Source organism: Etheostoma cragini, chromosome 21, assembly GCF_013103735.1.
Source record: "Etheostoma cragini isolate CJK2018 chromosome 21, CSU_Ecrag_1.0, whole genome shotgun sequence".
Taxonomy (NCBI): domain Eukaryota; kingdom Metazoa; phylum Chordata; class Actinopteri; order Perciformes; family Percidae; genus Etheostoma; species Etheostoma cragini.
This window is the reverse complement of record NC_048427.1, coordinates 1,790,920-1,808,751: the sequence shown is the minus strand read 5'-3', so window position 1 is coordinate 1,808,751 and position 17,832 is coordinate 1,790,920. Positions and strand designations below refer to the sequence as shown.

The window sequence follows — 17,832 nt, the reverse complement described above, 5'->3', positions numbered from 1 at the left end:
GCAGGTCAGCAGCCACGTAAGTTACGTTTCCTAGGATGGCGAAGGCGTGACCCAACCTCCCCTGCTTCTGATTGGCTAGTACGCTGCCGTCGTTGATTGGATTAGTTGGCTAGTTATGGGGAATAAGATTGATTAGGGTAAGCCAATCAGAGTCAGAGTAAGGCACAGTAGGGCGGGACATCTAAATGAAAAAAAAACACAACAAAGATAACTTTGATATTCCAACATTTATTTTTCCTGTGATCATAATGTATAAATAAAGCATTTATAATAACGATATAATTTGGCCCAAAGCATCTAATATAACCTCACATTGCAGAAAGTAGCCTCTAGTTACACTTTCATTTACTGCAGCTCATACCTGAAATATGTATTTAATTTTCAGCACATTCGACATCAAATGTTCATTTATCAAAAGATACATGCGTCTGTCACATACAGTAAAATCTTTGATTGATACTGAAGGTAAACTCAGTTACAGTGTCATAAAACTCCTCCGTTACATTGAAATATTCCTCTCATTCAATGTTTCACAACACCAACTCTTCTGCTTGTGTCTTCCTGAAAGGGTTTGATTTTATCCCGTGGTTGTAAACGCGCCAGGTCTATAAAAAAGGCACAGTTGCATTAAGGAATAAAAAGCGTGTTAACACTAAAACACGTGAGTAATTACAGCTTAGACATATATTAAGTCATAGATGTGTGACAGTGAATGACAATAATCTACAGCATCACATACTCATCAACATGGGTGTAAGATACTCAGCATGATGCGTTCAATGTCTTCACAACAAACTGAAAATACATTCCTCTACTTTGAAGATATGGAAGATGTCAAAACATTTTCTACATCCTGTTGTTACAGATTAAAGGCCTACTGTGACACTAGATAATTAAAGGTTGAGTCTAGTGATATTTTATATTTTTCTTAAATAATAATATAATATAATAATATATATTAAACAGTCAATGCATCTTTTTAGCCATTATATCTCTTATCTTCCTCTGCTATTCCTCCTGTTTGAGTGGCATTTGGTGTCCAGCTGTCTTAGGAAATCACTGAGGTCTAGGGCTGTAACGGTGCATCATGAATCAGTTAGCAGTCAATATAAATGTGTGAGGATTACAACAAGATTTAAACATATTTACCGTAGTGCAATTATTAAACGGCCTAGGGCGTAATCTACTTTAGATTTCACTTGTTTGACTTCAGGCACTACGTCTTCTTTGCTTATTTGTTAGAAGATATTTCTTTTGTATTTTTTTCAGTTATTTTGATGTGGGATTTGTTTTTGAAATCTAATCTTTATTTCATTTTTGTTATTTTAGATAAGATAAAATTCCAGTTGCACTTTTCTTCTAAGAGGACACATCTGTTGTTTTTCGATCATTTGTCTGCAGCTCAAAGAAATCCCGACAAAATCTTATCGGAAACTCAAAAAATTGTGTTGGAGTTGAGTTTGTTGCTACATCCCTACTGAGGTCATTACAAGACTATATATTTGGGATCTGCTGCTTTGTCTGGGGCTTTTCAAGATAATTTTTTGGGGGACTTTTTCCCTTTATTATAGTGACGGTGGATAGACATGAAAGGGGGAAAGAGAGAGAGAGATGGGGGGGTGACACGCAGCAAAGGGCCACGGGCCAATTTAAACAAAGTGGAAACTGTGCTCCACTGGTACCATCAGGCACCATGCCGGTCTGGCTCTGGAGTGCATCCAAACCCAAAAACATCAATGATGAGGACATTAAGATTAAGATAACTGTTTTCCCACCAGCCACATGGTTAGTGAATGTTCAGATGTTAGCAGCCATCAGTAGATCACCATGGTTATTTTGGCTGGTAGATGGGGCTAAGTTTGAACCCTGATGGTGACTATTACACATGTTGAGGCACTGCGTTAAGGAGTATTCAGCTCCATCATATCAGTCATTAATGGGTGTTCAATGCAGACAAATTCAAATTAATTTTCAATCACTCATTAATACAAATTCATTTTACACACTTCTTGTCTGAGGCCAGGTAGGAAAATATAGAATAATAACACCTTTTTAATTTATACCTTGATTTCACCTATATTTATGTAACTGCTCAGTTTACTTGTTTTTTTCCTCAAACCCACTTGGTCTATGCTGTATCTTCCCACAGTAACTAATCACACTCCTTGGATGTGTGTGTGAGATCAACACGAAACTCTCAGCAAACATTGGGACTGTGAACGCATTCACTGAAGCAACTGACGGGATTGCATTTCACTAAAATCATATTTCATATGATTTAACGTGACAAATACATTGATTGATTGATTGATTGATGTAACTTGGCTTCATGAAGTGAGATACCTCATATCGTCTCCGTGGGCTGAAAACCTTGTATGTCTGAAAAAGCTAATTTTAGAAACATTATGTTGATGTATTTACCTCAGACAAAGTCATGTCACTGTTAAAATATTTGTAAAATATGCAAAGGGTGACAAATAGCACCGATTTATGCAAATAGATGTAAATGACAGAATACGGAGATACGAGGTTTCTGGCCTGACAGCGAGGATTTAGGATAGCTTGTGTGATCACGTGGATAAGATCAGCAGCATTCTGTACTACTTATACAACCGTGTTGTAGCTGTAAGTGCACATCTCTTCATTTTGGTAAGTAGGATTAAGTGTCTAACTTTGGATAAACTGTGCAAAATGATATTATCTATATTATTAGTTTGGGCTTTCATGGCGCACCAGATAGCAGAAACGTTGCAACATCTGGCGCACCGAACAAGCCGATACAAACATGGGAAAATAATCCCTAAAAGCGGTCTGAGTTAGAAGTGTCCCATGGTGAGATCTGGTCCACAGGGCGGTCATATGCTGTACTCTGCCCCGTTGGACGAGGCCTTGTCTTTGTCTCCCTCTGTGGGGACGCTGATGTACTGACAGCCCGGCGCCAAGGCAACAGCTGGTTCAGGTGCAGCGGGGGGCTGACCCTGCTGGGACAAGGCGCTGTCCCTTTTATCCAGCCAGCAGAAGGACACCATGAGGAACACAGCAGAGGAGGCAACCACGGCACTGCAGGCAAAGAAGACGTGGTAGTACTGGCCTGTCTTGTCGATCAGGACTCCTAAAAACAACAACAACAACAACAAGACAAATCCTCAGTAACTGGGGATGGGTTTCTCTCCCATCGTTGTATTTTGTGCTGTATGTGGCAAACTGCGTGTGTGTTTCGCTGCTACATTTCACTAAAACAACATATCAGATAGCTCACAGACACACAGTAGACGTATTAGACGCTACACTTTAATTGTAAATTAGGAAAGAGTGTTTTTATCTTCTAGGCTCCTGACACATGGGACTGGCTTCAGGATGGTTCCCTCCAGTTAGAACCACTCGTTTCCACTGGGACGTTCAAGATGACGCTGGAAAATGGGTTACGTAGGGACTCCTCTTATTCGCTTCTTCTTCTTATTGTTTGTACGTACTTTTATAAGTTTGTGGTTGTTCCTTAGGGTATTTTCTTAGATGTTTTTTATGTGACTTTTTATTTGTGCTGTAATCAAGGCGTCATTGGAAAAGAGAGCTTTCTCTCGATGGCCCTCCCTGAATGAATAAAGGTTATGACAATACTAATAATAATAATGTCAACATTTAATGTTTTAACATTTTATTTAATACGTCTTTACTCTTTCAGTTCCGTTGAAGCTGCTTGTCTTATTTTTTAATTCCCTGCACTGATTTTTAATCTACTGTTGATTTGACATCTGATTTCTTTACTTGACTTTGGCTTATCATGCCCGTTGGGTTGTACATGTTGAACTGTTCCTTTTGTACGTTTGCCATTTTGTTATGTACCTTTGACTTTGGCTTGACTTCTCTTGTTTTAAATGTGTTTTATAAATTAACATGACATGACATGACTATTTCTTTTTAGACTTTTCCTCTACAGGAACTCTTCTGTTGTGGAGGAATGTAGACCAATACAAGTGTTAAATACTGAGTGTTAATTGTCACTGCAATACTTAATTCATACAAAATGTATAATTACGTATGTTTTATAAAATGTGGAAAACTCAAACATTTTGTGTACAAAACAGAAAGGAACTCAGATATATAGTTTGAGTCTGGACAGATATGGATGGGAACTATAACTAGACGGGCTGGCAGACGCACACGACCACAAGGCGGTAACTCTAGTTTACTACCAAGCATGTTTGCTTTTACATTGGTTAAATTTAGCCTTTCTAGTAGTATACTACCTAAACCTCTAGATTCAAACCAGTGGCAGTAACCCATTGTTCCTATTTAAACTGATTTATTAAGTGCACTCTGAACTAATACAATGAGAGCCGTGATAAAATAAGTCCTTTGCAGTTATGTACTCAAGATTTTGACAATCTTTAATCTCCCGACCAGCTGAAAAAGATTAACTTATTAACTTAAGGATTTGTAGGAATGGCTTCGAAGCTCAGTACACTTTCCTGCTGCATGTCCGTGTTTTCTGTCTACCTGCCGTAGATCTACAGCAGAAATGCCGACTTGAAATAGATTCAAAAACATAGCTTACAAGTCACATGTGCAGTCAGATGGCCTGCATGTGTGCCGTGTTTCTGCTTGTTTGTGTTATGTGAACGGCGTAAATACAGGGATGAAACATTCCTCCAGCCCGGGGGCTGTTGCTGTGAACAACATCCTGTTCTTAGTTAATTTGTCCCGTACACACGGAGAACAAAAGGAACAAGTGTGTGCTTCATTCTGAAGGAGTGGAGTTTTAGTTCAGTGGCAGGGGAGAGAGGGCCGAGGCTGCCTCGTCTCATATGACCGCATGTTGATCTCAGCGCTCATGTCTCCGTGAACATGGATACGAGTCCTAACAGGATCCCTTCACACATCTGAACGGCTTTGCTCTTTAACAACTGAAAAAGGGTTAGGTTGTCATCAAAGGAAATATGTTTTGGGTCTGTAAATCCCTTATAATTCTCTAGAAAGTTGAATTACAGTGTAGTCTTTTCCACTTTCCACTTCCGGGATTGCTCCGGTGCTGCAAGAAATTCCGCCGGATGCGTGTATGTTACGTTTCCTACCGCTTTCTTTGAGTTGGAATTTTAAATTCATTATGTTTGTTTTGTCCACAACTCAAAGCGTCACATAGGAGTGAAGAAACCAGAAATATTCACATTTAAGAATCTGGAATCAGAAAATCTTTTTCATAAAAAATGACTCAAACTGATTCATCGCTAAACGAAATAGTTGGCGATTTACTTAAAAGTTGACAACTAATTGATTCATCTTTGCAGCTCTAAACTCAACCACTGAACCCATTGTCCTCCAGAGCAGCTCTTCCAGGATTAAAACTGATTATTCTTAAATCTCCAATCTGCCTGAAGCCTGGAAAAACCAGCTGAGGCTAATTCTGTGTAGACTTTGTGATTATAAGATAGTGTGCCCCACATTCCCACCAGATCTCTTCTCTCCATTTCTAAAACGTTGTACGTTACCTGCCAGCGGAGGCCCGATGAGCAGCGTGACGCTCTCCATGATAGCGAGCAGACCTAGAGCCGAGGGGAAGCGGCTCATCTCCACTATCTCCATGAGGACAGTGAACATCAGGGAGCCCACCACGCTCATGGACAGCCCGTAGACCACCACATAGACCAGCAGCACGGGGAAGCTGGGCCCGATGCAGCAGATGCTGTTACTGAGCCCGTTGACCAGCAAAGCAGCAGAAAACACGTAAATGTGACGCCCTTTGAACCACGACATGCTTAAGAGGATGCCGAAGGGCGGCCGCACCACGATGTTGACCATACCCAGGATGGAGAGCAGCAGCGCGGCCCGGCTCTGCTCCATGTCGTTAGCTGTGGCGTAGGGAACCAGGTAGATTAAAGGCACCACGAACCCAAGCATCATCCAGGTGATGCCTATGGAGTACACACAGTAACGTGCGTTGTAGCACAGCTGATCAAATGCCATGTGTTTGCACAGAGAAGCCCCCAAGGAGCTCCATATCCTTCTCATCCCCCCTTTCTCCGTCCTCACAGTTTCCTCCTCAGGCGGAGGGGGTCCGTGGTTCATGAGCGGCTGGCCGCGATGCTTGGGGGGCTGCAGGGGCCTCATCACTGCTCCGCACACGCAGCAGTTCAGCAGGACGGCCCCCAAAACCAGGAAACTGCCCCTCCAGCCCAGCTCTGTGTGGAGGTAGTCACCCAGGAAAGGCAGAAAGCACAGGCCCAGCGCTGTGCCCGTGGACGACATCGCGTTGGCGAACGCACGGCGACGCACAAAGTAGTGCCCGAGGATCGTCACCGCCGGCTGGAAGCTGAAGCAGAAACCGAGGCCTGGAACGACGGGAGAAGACATTCAGAGAGACACAACATCAGAGGAGAAGATGTGTTCATGGACTTTAAAAACTATGTATAGAAAAGAAAATGTAAAGATGCGTCCCTGACCAATCGGAAGCATTCTGATCATTTGATTTAAATCTGGTTTATTACAACTTGGCTCTTTATTTCATAGTTTTTTATCTACAATTCCTAAAGGAAATAATAAGATCGTGCTCATCAAGTGAGTTGCTGAGATTGGAAAACAGTGACACAAAGTCAGACCATCAGCCCGTTTCAAACCAAGCCCCAGGTCAGTTAATCTTATCTGGAAGATAAAATGAGAGCAAATTATTAGTTTCTAAAAAGACTTCCTAGTTCAACTATTACTGTATTTACCATAGTTTTTTGAAGAAAGCCGTATTACATAATTTTTAGATTTCCCTTTGAACAAAGTCCTTTACATTATCTAGTGGAACTGTTGGTATGTTGTTGACAAAAAGTGACCAAAACGTTTTACCATCTCAGTAATTACACTGGGGAGTACAATTTAATCATAAATGTCATAAAGTCATTTGACTTAAAAGATGTGACCAAATTGGAATGAATGGGAACTATCCTTAATGTTTAAATTGGCTTTAATTGATCTATTTTAAAGTAGATAGATAGATAGAACCAATATTCATAAATATTTTCATTAAAGGTGTGCAAAAAAGTCAATTGACGATTAGTATTGCGATTCAACCTCTACAGATTCACCATTGATTCATAGAATTCCATTTTTTAATATTTTTTGTACTGCCAGATGTTCAGCTCGTGTCCGGCTGCTGTTCGGTGGCGGCCAGGTGGAGCGCCGCTGCTCATCACGTGCCAGCTGGGGTAATAAATGTGCTGAATGTTTGCTGACCTGTGATAACCCCGGCTGTGATGTAGAGCTGTGTGATGGACTGGGTAAATGAGCTGGCGGCCATTCCCAGCCCACTCAGGACGCCGCCCAACATGACCGTCGCTCGGCAACCAAGTTTCTCCACCAGCACGCTACAAAAGGGACCTGTGGATGAGATGCAATGCTCTTAGTTTAATGCACTCCGGAGCAGGAACGGACAAAGGCTTATACAAAAGAGGCGAGGCCTCTGCTGATGGTGTTTCGCTGTAATCTGGACCGGATGAATGAAAGCATGACTGAACATATGTTTGCTCTCTCTCTCTCTCTCTCTCTCTCTCTCTCTCTCTCTCTCACTCTCTCTCACTCAGTGTGTGCACATGGTGTTTAGCTCAAGTTTAGCCGTTAGTTGACCCATATAACTGATTTATGTTACGCTAGTGTGGAAATAAGCTGCGCTGCAGGGCAAATGTATCTGTTACCGTCATCCATCCCTCGATTTGTGTTTCACATTCAGCATTGTGAAGCCTCGGTGCTAAATACAGCGGGGTATATCGGTAAAAGGTCACCGACGCGGGTGCCAAAATTCAACACGTGCCTTTGTTGTTAGGCAACGGCAAAGTACTGAGAGGGTAGTACCTGCACCTACTGAACCATGGTGTTCTCAGACTAAGGTTTGCAAAAGAAGCCTCAAAGATCCAACACTGAAAACATCACCATTAATACTAATCTGTATCTACTTTAATACTATTCTATATCTACTTTAATACTATTCTATATCTACTTTAATACTATTCTATATCTACTTTAATACTATTCTATATCTACTTTAATACTATTCTATATCTACTTAGGAAATAAAGTGCACAACCCTCCTCCTCCCCATCTCCCCCCTCTGTGAGACTTATGTGCAATAAACCCCAAGAACTGAAAGTGCAACAACCTATAATAATAATAATAAGAAGAAGAAATTTTGTTTAAAATGCCCTTTACATTTCAAATGAAATCTGAAAGTACCTTACACATGTATCACCTCACTGTGTTTAATCATCTTGATTTCTATATTTTACTAGTTCAATTTTTCTATTTTCATTGTCATTGGTCCTCATTTCGAGAGCTGCTAAGCTGTGATTTGTTGTTGTTTCTACTTGTTTTAAGTCTGTCTTTACTTCTAGGTGAACTAACATCATAGTTTGAATTGCAGCTGAATGCGTTCTTCGACCCACCGTGGAGGCGGCTCCATCCACGTCAACGTGAGCAGCTCAAACACATGAGCAGCTTTGATGAAGACAAGTAACAAGTAAAAGTCCTGTTACTTAAGTAAAAGTATGAAAATATCAGGAAAATTTACTTAAAGTCCTAAAATTAAAAGTACTAGATGCAGAAAATTCCCTTACATTTTAGAAACTAATCATTTCTGCTGTATTGTGGGCTGTTATATTGTTGGGTGGTTAAAATTATTATAAAACATCACAGTTTATCAACTGCATGTGTTTTGTGTGCAAAAATCATTATTTGTAAAGTAACTAAAGCTGTCAGATGAATGTAGTGGAGTAAAAACTACATGATTTCTCTCTGAGATGTAGCGGAGTGAAAGAAGAAAGTGGCATGAAAGAAAGACTGTAGTAAAGTACAAATCCTATGTACAGTACTTGAGTTAATGTACTTAGTTATATTTCACCACAATGTTAAAGTTCTGTATATAACTTGACTATTAAAAAGGCCGTCTTTGCTCAAGATGCGTGTGTGTGTGCGTGTGTGTGTGTGTGTGTGTGTGTGTGTGTGTGTGTGTGTGTGTCCATCTATCACGTGTGTCCCTGAATAATACTTAAGTCCATGAAGTTGTTTAGTCCTAAGGGCCACTGGTTCCTCTGAAGACGTTAATAATTAACGACGGCTCCCAAATGTAAGATTTCTATTTTTAAATACGTTCAGTAGATTTCCTAAAACAGCTGGTCACTGCAGATTTTAGCAAACGTTTCTCAAGAAGGAGGAAATAGTGCACTTGTTGGGTTATGCGGGTTATTTTCACATTTTGTGCTCTAGTACAGTCTTTGTACAAGTGTTTGTGGCAGCAAGACAGCACGTTGTCAATAGCAACGCAGCTCATACGGCACAGAGTAATAAGATATATCAGAGTTTGGATACACACGCGTTTACTTGTTGGTTTGGGTCTTTTCATGTTTGTTGACAATAAGAGAAATATAGATGATGACCAGATTTATCCTCTAAATGAAAACTACAAAAACAGAATGTAGGATGCCTTCAGTGACCCCTGCAAATTGTCAGATTATTTTTAAAGATTATTTTAAAGGCCAACTGCATGCAATGATTTGAGGTGCCTTTTAGTAATAATGATCTTTAAAAAAGTTTATATTTCATCGTTTATTTTATCTAATCATTTATCTAATTCAGACATTACATTAAATATCCAATGCTAAAGTAAGATTCTGAGGTCTGTTGATCATAAATTAGACTTAATTTAAACAGATACTTGATGTGCTGAGGGCTAAAGGTCGAAATCTGTTGACATGTTAATTAATAATACACAACTTATGTGAGCCACATGTGAGCCAAACAGAAGTGCTTTCTGTTGTATTTTCAGAAATAGAGGGAGGAAAGTAGAAGGAATCTAAGGCACGGACCCGTTAGGTCAGTTTTCGCGTAACTACACAACTTCTCTTGACAAAAAAAGGGTGCAGGAGTTAATTACTAAGCCCCGCCCACAGATAAACTAGACGTCACACAGGAATGTATGTAACATAGGTGCACTCATGTTAAAAAAAATGCTGATTAACAGTGTTTTTAAAAGCTGATGCTGATGACACTGGGAGTGTAGCACGTTATATTATTATGTAGAGATATGTCTTATGGTAATGCACCCCTTGTTTTGTGTTCTAATTTTGTTCTTATTATATTTACAAAAATGGGAATGTTGGGAATGGCGAACTTTGGGTAGATCATAGACTGGAACTGTGACCACGAGGTAATGCTAATCTGGCTATTGTGTTGTTCCCAATGTTTACAAATTAAGAATAAATAATAAAAGTTGGCGTTTTTGCCCTTTGAATGTTAACAGATCAAATAATTGGCTAATACCCTGTGTTATTTGCATCTATTCTACCACCAGGCATTGGTGACTTTAAAACCTTTTAAGAGGGGCTCAGACCCCCCTAAATTTAACCTCAGCCCCCCTAAAAAGTATAATAATAAAAACATTTCACAAACTTATTTTTTCTACAGGTTTAAAGGGCTTGAAACAGGTTCAACACTTTTACAAGGCACCGTGTCGTATTCTCATCCGGGGCTGAGCCCCCCTAAAGGTCTGATCCTAGAATCGCCCCTGGCACCAAGATGTCCAATAACGTCTCTGACTCTAATCCTTCTAACATGCAAAGTCTCCTAGTCTGCATTACAGGGCCAGCCTAACAACATTTCCTCCTCACCACACCAGACTTCTCTATTTCTGACTTGTTTTATAAGGAAACAGCCTGCTGGCATCATCATAAAATCCTCCTCGTCACAGAATCTCCATTCTGTTTCACACAGGCCGAAACATGAAGTTGCCAAAATAAATAAAGCGGTTACTACTTCCTGTTTCATGCAAGTTACATAATGCGTCATTAAGGATTTGGAAGGAAGCTGATAGTGCTGAGTGGAGAGACGGCGGCTTTGTGCACTCTGAGGGCCAAGTAGTCTTCATAAAACCATCATCAGACCAACATTTGTGGTCATAATACACATTTTATAATCCTTATCAGCCTCTCCTCCTGTTCCCTCTCCTCCCAGCTCTATTACGTTATATGTTATCTGTTGCTGCTTCATTAAAACAGTGTAGGGCTGAAACAAACGGTTATTTGCATTGTTGATTAATCTGTTGATTAGTTTCTTGGTTAACAGATTAGTTTGGTCTATAAAATGTCAGAAAATGTGTACAAATGAGGATCAGTGTTTCCCAAAGCCCAAGTTGACGTCCCCAAATGTCCTGTTTTACCCCCAACTCCAAAGATATTCAGTTCACTGTCACAGACGAAAGAAGAAACTACATAATCCCATTTAAAAAGCTGGAATCAGAGAACTTCTCAATTATTATCAAAATAGTTGGCAATGAATTTAATAGTGGACAACATTTGATAGATAACTTAATCTTTGCAGCTCCAGTACAACATAGAGAATGGCTATTGTGAAGCAATACGTCTATGAAACATGACTACTAGTAATGTTCTGCATTCAGTGGAGTTTAAATACTGCAGGTAGAAGAGAAAAAGAAAAGTTCTGTACCAGTGATCTGTCGCCTGCAGCCAAACAACCAAGAATGAAATCCTAAAGATTAGCACTTTAAAAACCCTGACATGTTTCTTTATTAAACAACATCTAATATGTAGTTCTTTAAAATAAAATATGACAAATACTCTGCCTAAAAGTCTTCTGAAAGCCCCAAAATATCAAACTTCAATATTTTATGTTTGCTCACATTAGCCACTAGGGCAGAAGGTTCATGGGAGCCATGAGCGCCGTAACCCTCAAAAAGATTAAATGCCCTATGCCCTATGCCATATGCCCTATGCCCTATGCCCTATGCCATATGCCCTATGCCCTATGCCCTATGCCATATGCCATATGCCCTATGCCCTATGCCATATGCCCTATGCCCTATGCCTTATGCCCTATGCCCTATGCCCTATGGCCCTAGCTGATTCCACAGTTTTGTTCTCTGCCTCTTACCTGTCACCATGTTTTTTAGACACAAGCGTCTTTTGTTGAGATTCTGAACTGTTATCTGGCAACATGAAGTAAAACTCTGCACACATACTGTTACCGGCAGTATCGGAGGTTTGATACAAATCTGGCATCGCCCAACTATCCAACTCATCCTGATGTCACAACGCACCAAAGCTGGGACTGAGTAAACTTCTGAGTAGAAAAACTCAACTGAGCTGAGCTATGATACATCTGCAAAGGAGGAAGGAATAAGACTCAACATGTCGCTACAGCGTTGACTCAGCTGTCCCAGTCGCCTAAGGAGTGTTACGTGCCCAACGAGTATTATAGCTAAATGTTTGTAACCTTAATGTTAACAAACCTAATGTACCCTCAAGTTGTCTATATGTAGTCTTGCTTTGCCCGGCCCTCCTTCAGCGCGCTTTGGAGGAGGGTCTGGCATTAAATCATGGTTGTATTTAATGGCCTTGCCCTGGCATTTGGTTTCTGACACTAAAAGCCAAGTGGCCTTGCCCCTAAAATAATAAAATACCAGGTCTGTTAGTCCCCATAAGCTAGACCCCCATACCAAGTGTTCAAACCCGAGTTCAACTTTTCATCTGGAAAGGAATGATCTTCTTTAAATCAACACCAGCACAGCAAGAGAGTTATAATATGCAAACATTTTCTCTCTCAGGTTTCATATTTTCAACAACAGGAGGTAGGAATGTAAGTTACCTGAGGCTGGGAAGCATTAAAGGACAACTAATAATATTGTAGTTGATAAGAAGTGATAATACTCTTCAAAATCCTAAAATAATATTGTGGAATAAAATCTAAAAACATATAATGTGTCATAAAGTTAAACGACCCAGCCTGAATGAGTAGAACGAAGGTAAATTGAGATGTCATGTGTACGGCGTTAAGGTTACATATTAACTGACTGGAGAACAGAGCCCAGTGTATTTGTTGCTCCGTCTACTTTACCTCCCGCGTGAAGCACTGACGTCATGATGGACGGCACCCAGGAGGTCTCGCTGTTGGAGGCGTGGAACTCATTCTGCAGGTCGGTGTAGAAGATTCCCACACAGGACGGGAACGCCAGGGTCAAAGCCAGGACTATGATGGTGGCGGCCAGCACCATCCAGCCCCAACCGCCATCCGGAGCTGCGACTGCTCCCGCTGCAGGCCCGGCGGCGGCGTCTCTGCATTCATTTCCCTGTCCCGCCTCCTCAGATTCACAGTCGTTGGCCTCTTGAACTTTCTCCATACCGTCGTTGGCCTCCTGAACTTTCTCCAGGTCCCCGGAGGCCTCAGAGTGGCGGCAGCCTTCACTCGTCCCTCTGATCCCATTTCTCTGAGTCATTATCTGCTCTGCAGCTCAGGAGAGGCTCCTGTGTTAGCTCTGCAGGGTGTGTAGTTACTGTTGCTGTCCATGGCACTGTAAATGCCGCGACATTCGGGGAAACCTGCAACAACAGAGCAAACAATCCCTCAGGTTGTGTAGAGCGGCTGAAGTGGGGAGAGGTTTTTATGGGCGGTCTGTCCACTGCTTTGGTCCAATGATCCCCTGACCCAGTTTTGAGTGAAATATCTTAACTGTTGGATGGATTGCAAGGACATTTGGTAATAACGGTCATGTTCCCCTTCAGGATTAATTGTGATAACTTTGGTTAAAATGTGCACAATAATTTGGTGTGTGACTATTATCTGACTTTACTCTGGGGTCCAAAATCATAGATGTGTAAGTTAAAAATACAGAAAATACTTTGGAGAAAGAACAACAGTGGTAAAAAGTACGAGCAGGCTTGTATTATGTTGGAGCGAAGAATGTTACAGAAAGTTGTGTAAGCTACATAACCGGTGAGGCGGACTGGCGTGTGTGTTTGTTTCCGGTTGTGCCGGTCCAGACCACAAAGCAATCCCCCCCCCGAAGGGCAGCAGAATTTCCAAAAGTCTCCGTTTTATGGGCTCGGAAACACCGTAGTAGAGTAGACGTGAGGCGTTAATGTTGCAAAAAAATATGCATTTTTAACCCAAAACATAGTGTGGATGTAGCCTAGTAAGTTGTGTACGATGCTCTGTAGAGCTGAGAGAGACTGCAGAGTCGGGTGACGTCTCTGTCGGTTCCTCACTACAAAAGACACCTTTCACAGTACACAAGGTCATTTGTCAAACTATTGTTATTGTAAAAAATGATTAAATCAGCCTTAATAGCTTTCCAGGAGCAAACAGAAGACTAATCCAGAGTCGGAGCCTGACAACCCAATCTTTCTTCAGCCTGTGAACACACAGGTGTGTGGAGAGAGGTAAACAGTAGTCAGTGGAACAATGACTGCCTGTTCTTTGAAAGGAAGCAATAAAATACAGTAGGCAGCAGGTGCAGGGGAACCAGAGCTCAAACCCTCTGGCAATGTGTTGTACAAGCTGGAGGCGATCACTTCATTTCTGAGGTCGTCCAAGTTACAGCAATCTACGGAGCCCCCCCCCCACCTGGGGTCAGCTGAGGAACAAAAACTATGCAATGAATACAAATACGTTCCCTCTGTTTTACAAACGTGAGCAAAGTTAGAAAGATATTCACAGATTCAAACTTCCGGGATCAAATACTCTATTGCGAAATGATATTAAATCACCAATGATGCATCTTTCCTAACGTAGTCAGGGCAACAACGAGCTACGAGAACTCATTTTCATCCAACCAGAGAACTAACTTTGGTCTCCAGTAGCAGCCGGCGGTACTTAGGGACCGTCTATAAACAAGAATATGTATTTATATAATGATTAAATAAGGTAGTGTCTCCAAACTGATTTTTTAAAAGTAAGTGCAGTAGTACAACTAACAGGAGAAGTTATAATTGAGATAAGTTTGAAGACACCACCTTATAAAATCATTAAATTAATACATATATTTGTGTTGGTGTTATAGACCTAAGCACCCCCCCGCTGCTCATATAGACCATAGACAGTTAAAGAAATGGACCAACCGACCCCGTTGCTCTTACCTTACTATGTTAGGCTAGATGCATCATTTGATGATTTGATTGGATTTTGATCATTTTGCTGCAGAGTATATGACAACGGAAGTTCAAATCTGTGAATATCTTTCTAACCTTTCTCACGTTTATGAAACCGAGGGAACGGATTTGTATTCTGTACGCATGGTTTCATTTTTTCTCTCTCAGCTGATTCCAGCTCCGTAGTAATCTACACAGAGGCTTCCTAAAATCAAACAAGTGACCTAATCTGGGCTCCTGAGTTGGCAGATGGTCGACTTTGTTTTCTTAATAAAATGTAGAAAGACTTCAGTCAGTCTAGAACCTACCTAATCTTTCTGGTCTGTTGTGGAGCCAAGGTGTCTGCAGCTCCACTATTCCTTCAGGTGCTGCATTTTTATCCTCATTTAAAAACTGAAAACTAAAAGACACCTGTGAGTTTATGTCTGCAGGTCCGACTTGGAGTTAACAAAGATGTCTGCTGGGTTAAAGATGTCTGCGAGGGGATGCAAAGAGACTCTGGCCGAGACAAACATGCACTTGTGAAAACCCTCGTGAATGAATGGCCTTCTGTGCAAATGCTCCAGTAGATTTTCTGCTTCAAAAACTATCAAAAACTCATAATATCAATTCCAAATGTACTCACGACTGCGCAGAGCAACATCTCCCCAGATTACATACACAACTCCTGGCTAAGGTCACTGTACGCGGACACATTGCACATATTCACTGTACAGATATGAGAGTACTATCAATCTTCTCACCTAAAAATCCCCCAAATGCCGAAGTTTTCCTTTGAAAAAAGGAGTTCGAGGTGAGACAGTACAGTCAAATATCTGATTGGACGGTTAATTTGGCTTTCATGCGCTGATCAATTTAGAGATTTGGGGCTCTTCTGCTTCCACAACAGTAGTAATAGTACAGCACTTAAAATGACGCCAGCCCCCCCCCCCCCCCCCCCCCCCCCCCCCCCCGGTGTAAAAACGTGTTAAACTTGTAGTTATCTATATTTTATATTCATCAGACAAATCTATCCGTAAAATTCTGTTTAGAACAGTATTCATATCTATATTTATTCAGTACATATCCATGTCCTGCACTTATGAAACCAGTGTATATCCTGCACTTACTGCTATTGTACCTGTGTAATGACAATAAAGTTGAATCTTATCTAATCTAATCTAATCTAAATGATTGTCTTCCTGTAATGATCTGAATAGAGCAGCTGCAGTTTTTCTCATTTAAATGGAAAATGCTAATTCTCTCTTTTTTGCATAAAGTTGCTTTTATAATTGTGACCCTAATTTGACTAACTGGGGAAGTTTCATGATATCTCTTAGTAGATTCTTTTTTACACCCTATTTACCTGTTTTGTCTCCTCTTAAAGGTTTTGTTGTTGTTCAAAAGACATGATATTTTTCATCCAGGTGTTTAGAAGAGTCTCTGAGGGTTGTGCAAACTAAATCAGAAGAGCATTAAGTATTCACGAATAACCTTCTGGGCCAGATCAAAAGCTCACAAAAGCAAGTGGACAGGCTGAGGTGTCATCACACTTTTGACGATGTAGAGTGACAATCTTATTCATTCATATTTATTCTTCATATTCCTCTTCCTCTGAGTCTGTAGTGAATCAGTGTGGAGGTAAAATGGCCTCACAAATCTCTCCAATCTGACCCACCAAGGCATGTTTTCACTCATTTAGCTCCTGCACTCTCTCCCACAGCTATAAGTCATTTTGCAGTACAGAGATGTCCCTTAGGGGGGTCAAGGAGAGCTCTCCATGGGTAAATAAACGTGATGCTGAGCAGAAGGTCTCCTGTGGGACAGCCCATGGAGGGATGAGAGCGAGACATGTCCGATAGTAGAATCTGTACACTTGCCTCAAGCTGTCCAAACTGAGCTTCATCAGCATGAGATATGAACTGTTTTTAAACACCCATGCAGTCTTTTTTTACACATTCACCCACGTGGTAACTGGTAATAATTTCAGCTTGTTTGTGGATGACAAGCACCTAAACACGGTCCAGACTCCTTCACAGCCCCGTTACGTAAAATTACCTCTACTCAGTCATGTGTACCGCTTCCTACAAAGGACATTTCACCACATATATTGGGTTCCCATCAATGTGATGTCACCCTATAACGGATAAATATCACTGCATCATCACTTTTGGAGCGAAGAGGAAGCGATTCAAACATCAATATCTTCCTTGAGTTTATCTAAATAAGGCTTTATAAAAGAGCAAATCACCTTGTTTCTGTTGCTTGTTGCCGTCCAGCTTCCCGTCAGTCTCTACACTCACACGCATAGGCGCGGTCGCTCCTCGATGACTACCGGGGAAGGGCACGCTGTCTGGCCGCGCGGAGGTCTGCTCCTCGGCACGGAGCTCCACGGTGGGAGGGGACTGACCGAGACCGAGCTGGGAGGGTCGTAGGCCGGCGCTGTGCAGGCCCCACCCAGCCCTGCTGCACCACGCACGGGCGACAGCTCCGTGTGTGTGTGTGTGTGTGTGTGTGTGTGTGTGTGTGTGTGTGTGTGTGTGTGTGTGTGTGTGTGTGTGTGTGTGTGTGTGCGTGTGTATGGATACGATGTTCCAAAGGCACATTCTGTTCACTAATCTGATCTCATTTTAAAAAACTAACTAGAAAAATATTGGAGAACCCTTTTGAAATTATGCAATCACTTAATGTTCATGCTTAATGTCTGAACATGCTCTGGTTAGAAACACAACGCAGCTGATCTCAGCTGGTATTCTTCTGTAATGGAGTGCAATGGAAATTTCTAAGTGACCCAAGACTTTTGACTGGTAGTATGTGTGTGTTTGTGTATATACAGTATACATATGTAAACACACACACAATATCTCCACTTTCTACATTGGATGTGATGTGTGTGTGTTTGTGTGTGTACATGCAATATATATATATATATATATATATATAT

At 41.3% G+C, this 17,832-nt stretch overlaps 1 protein-coding gene across 1 annotated transcript; it reads right to left on the bottom strand.

The window, feature by feature from the left end:
• Positions 1-2,713: 2,713 nt before the first annotated feature.
• Positions 2,714-17,373, bottom strand: slc16a5a (solute carrier family 16 member 5a). Its single transcript, XM_034859659.1, has 5 exons — positions 17,140-17,373; positions 12,880-13,361; positions 7,216-7,359; positions 5,487-6,326; positions 2,714-3,112 (listed from the first exon to the last, which is right to left on the bottom strand). The coding sequence occupies exons 2-5, from the start codon at positions 13,256-13,258 to the stop codon at positions 2,856-2,858; spliced, it is 1,620 nt and encodes a 539-aa protein (XP_034715550.1). The 5' UTR covers positions 13,259-13,361; positions 17,140-17,373; the 3' UTR covers positions 2,714-2,855.
• Between the last annotated feature and the right edge of the window lie 459 nt (positions 17,374-17,832).

Excerpts from the sequence above, each read along its gene's own strand:
- slc16a5a (XM_034859659.1), bottom strand. The coding sequence starts at position 13,258 with ATGACTCAGAGAAATGGGATCAGAGGGACGAGTGAAGGCTGCCGCCAC. Across the intron at positions 7,360-12,879 it reads GTCAGTGCTTCACGCGGGAG|GTCCCTTTTGTAGCGTGCTG; the intron begins GTAAAGTAGACG and ends TCTCATCCACAG. Across the intron at positions 3,113-5,486 it reads CATCGGGCCTCCGCTGGCAG|GAGTCCTGATCGACAAGACA; the intron begins GTAACGTACAAC and ends TGTTGTTTTTAG.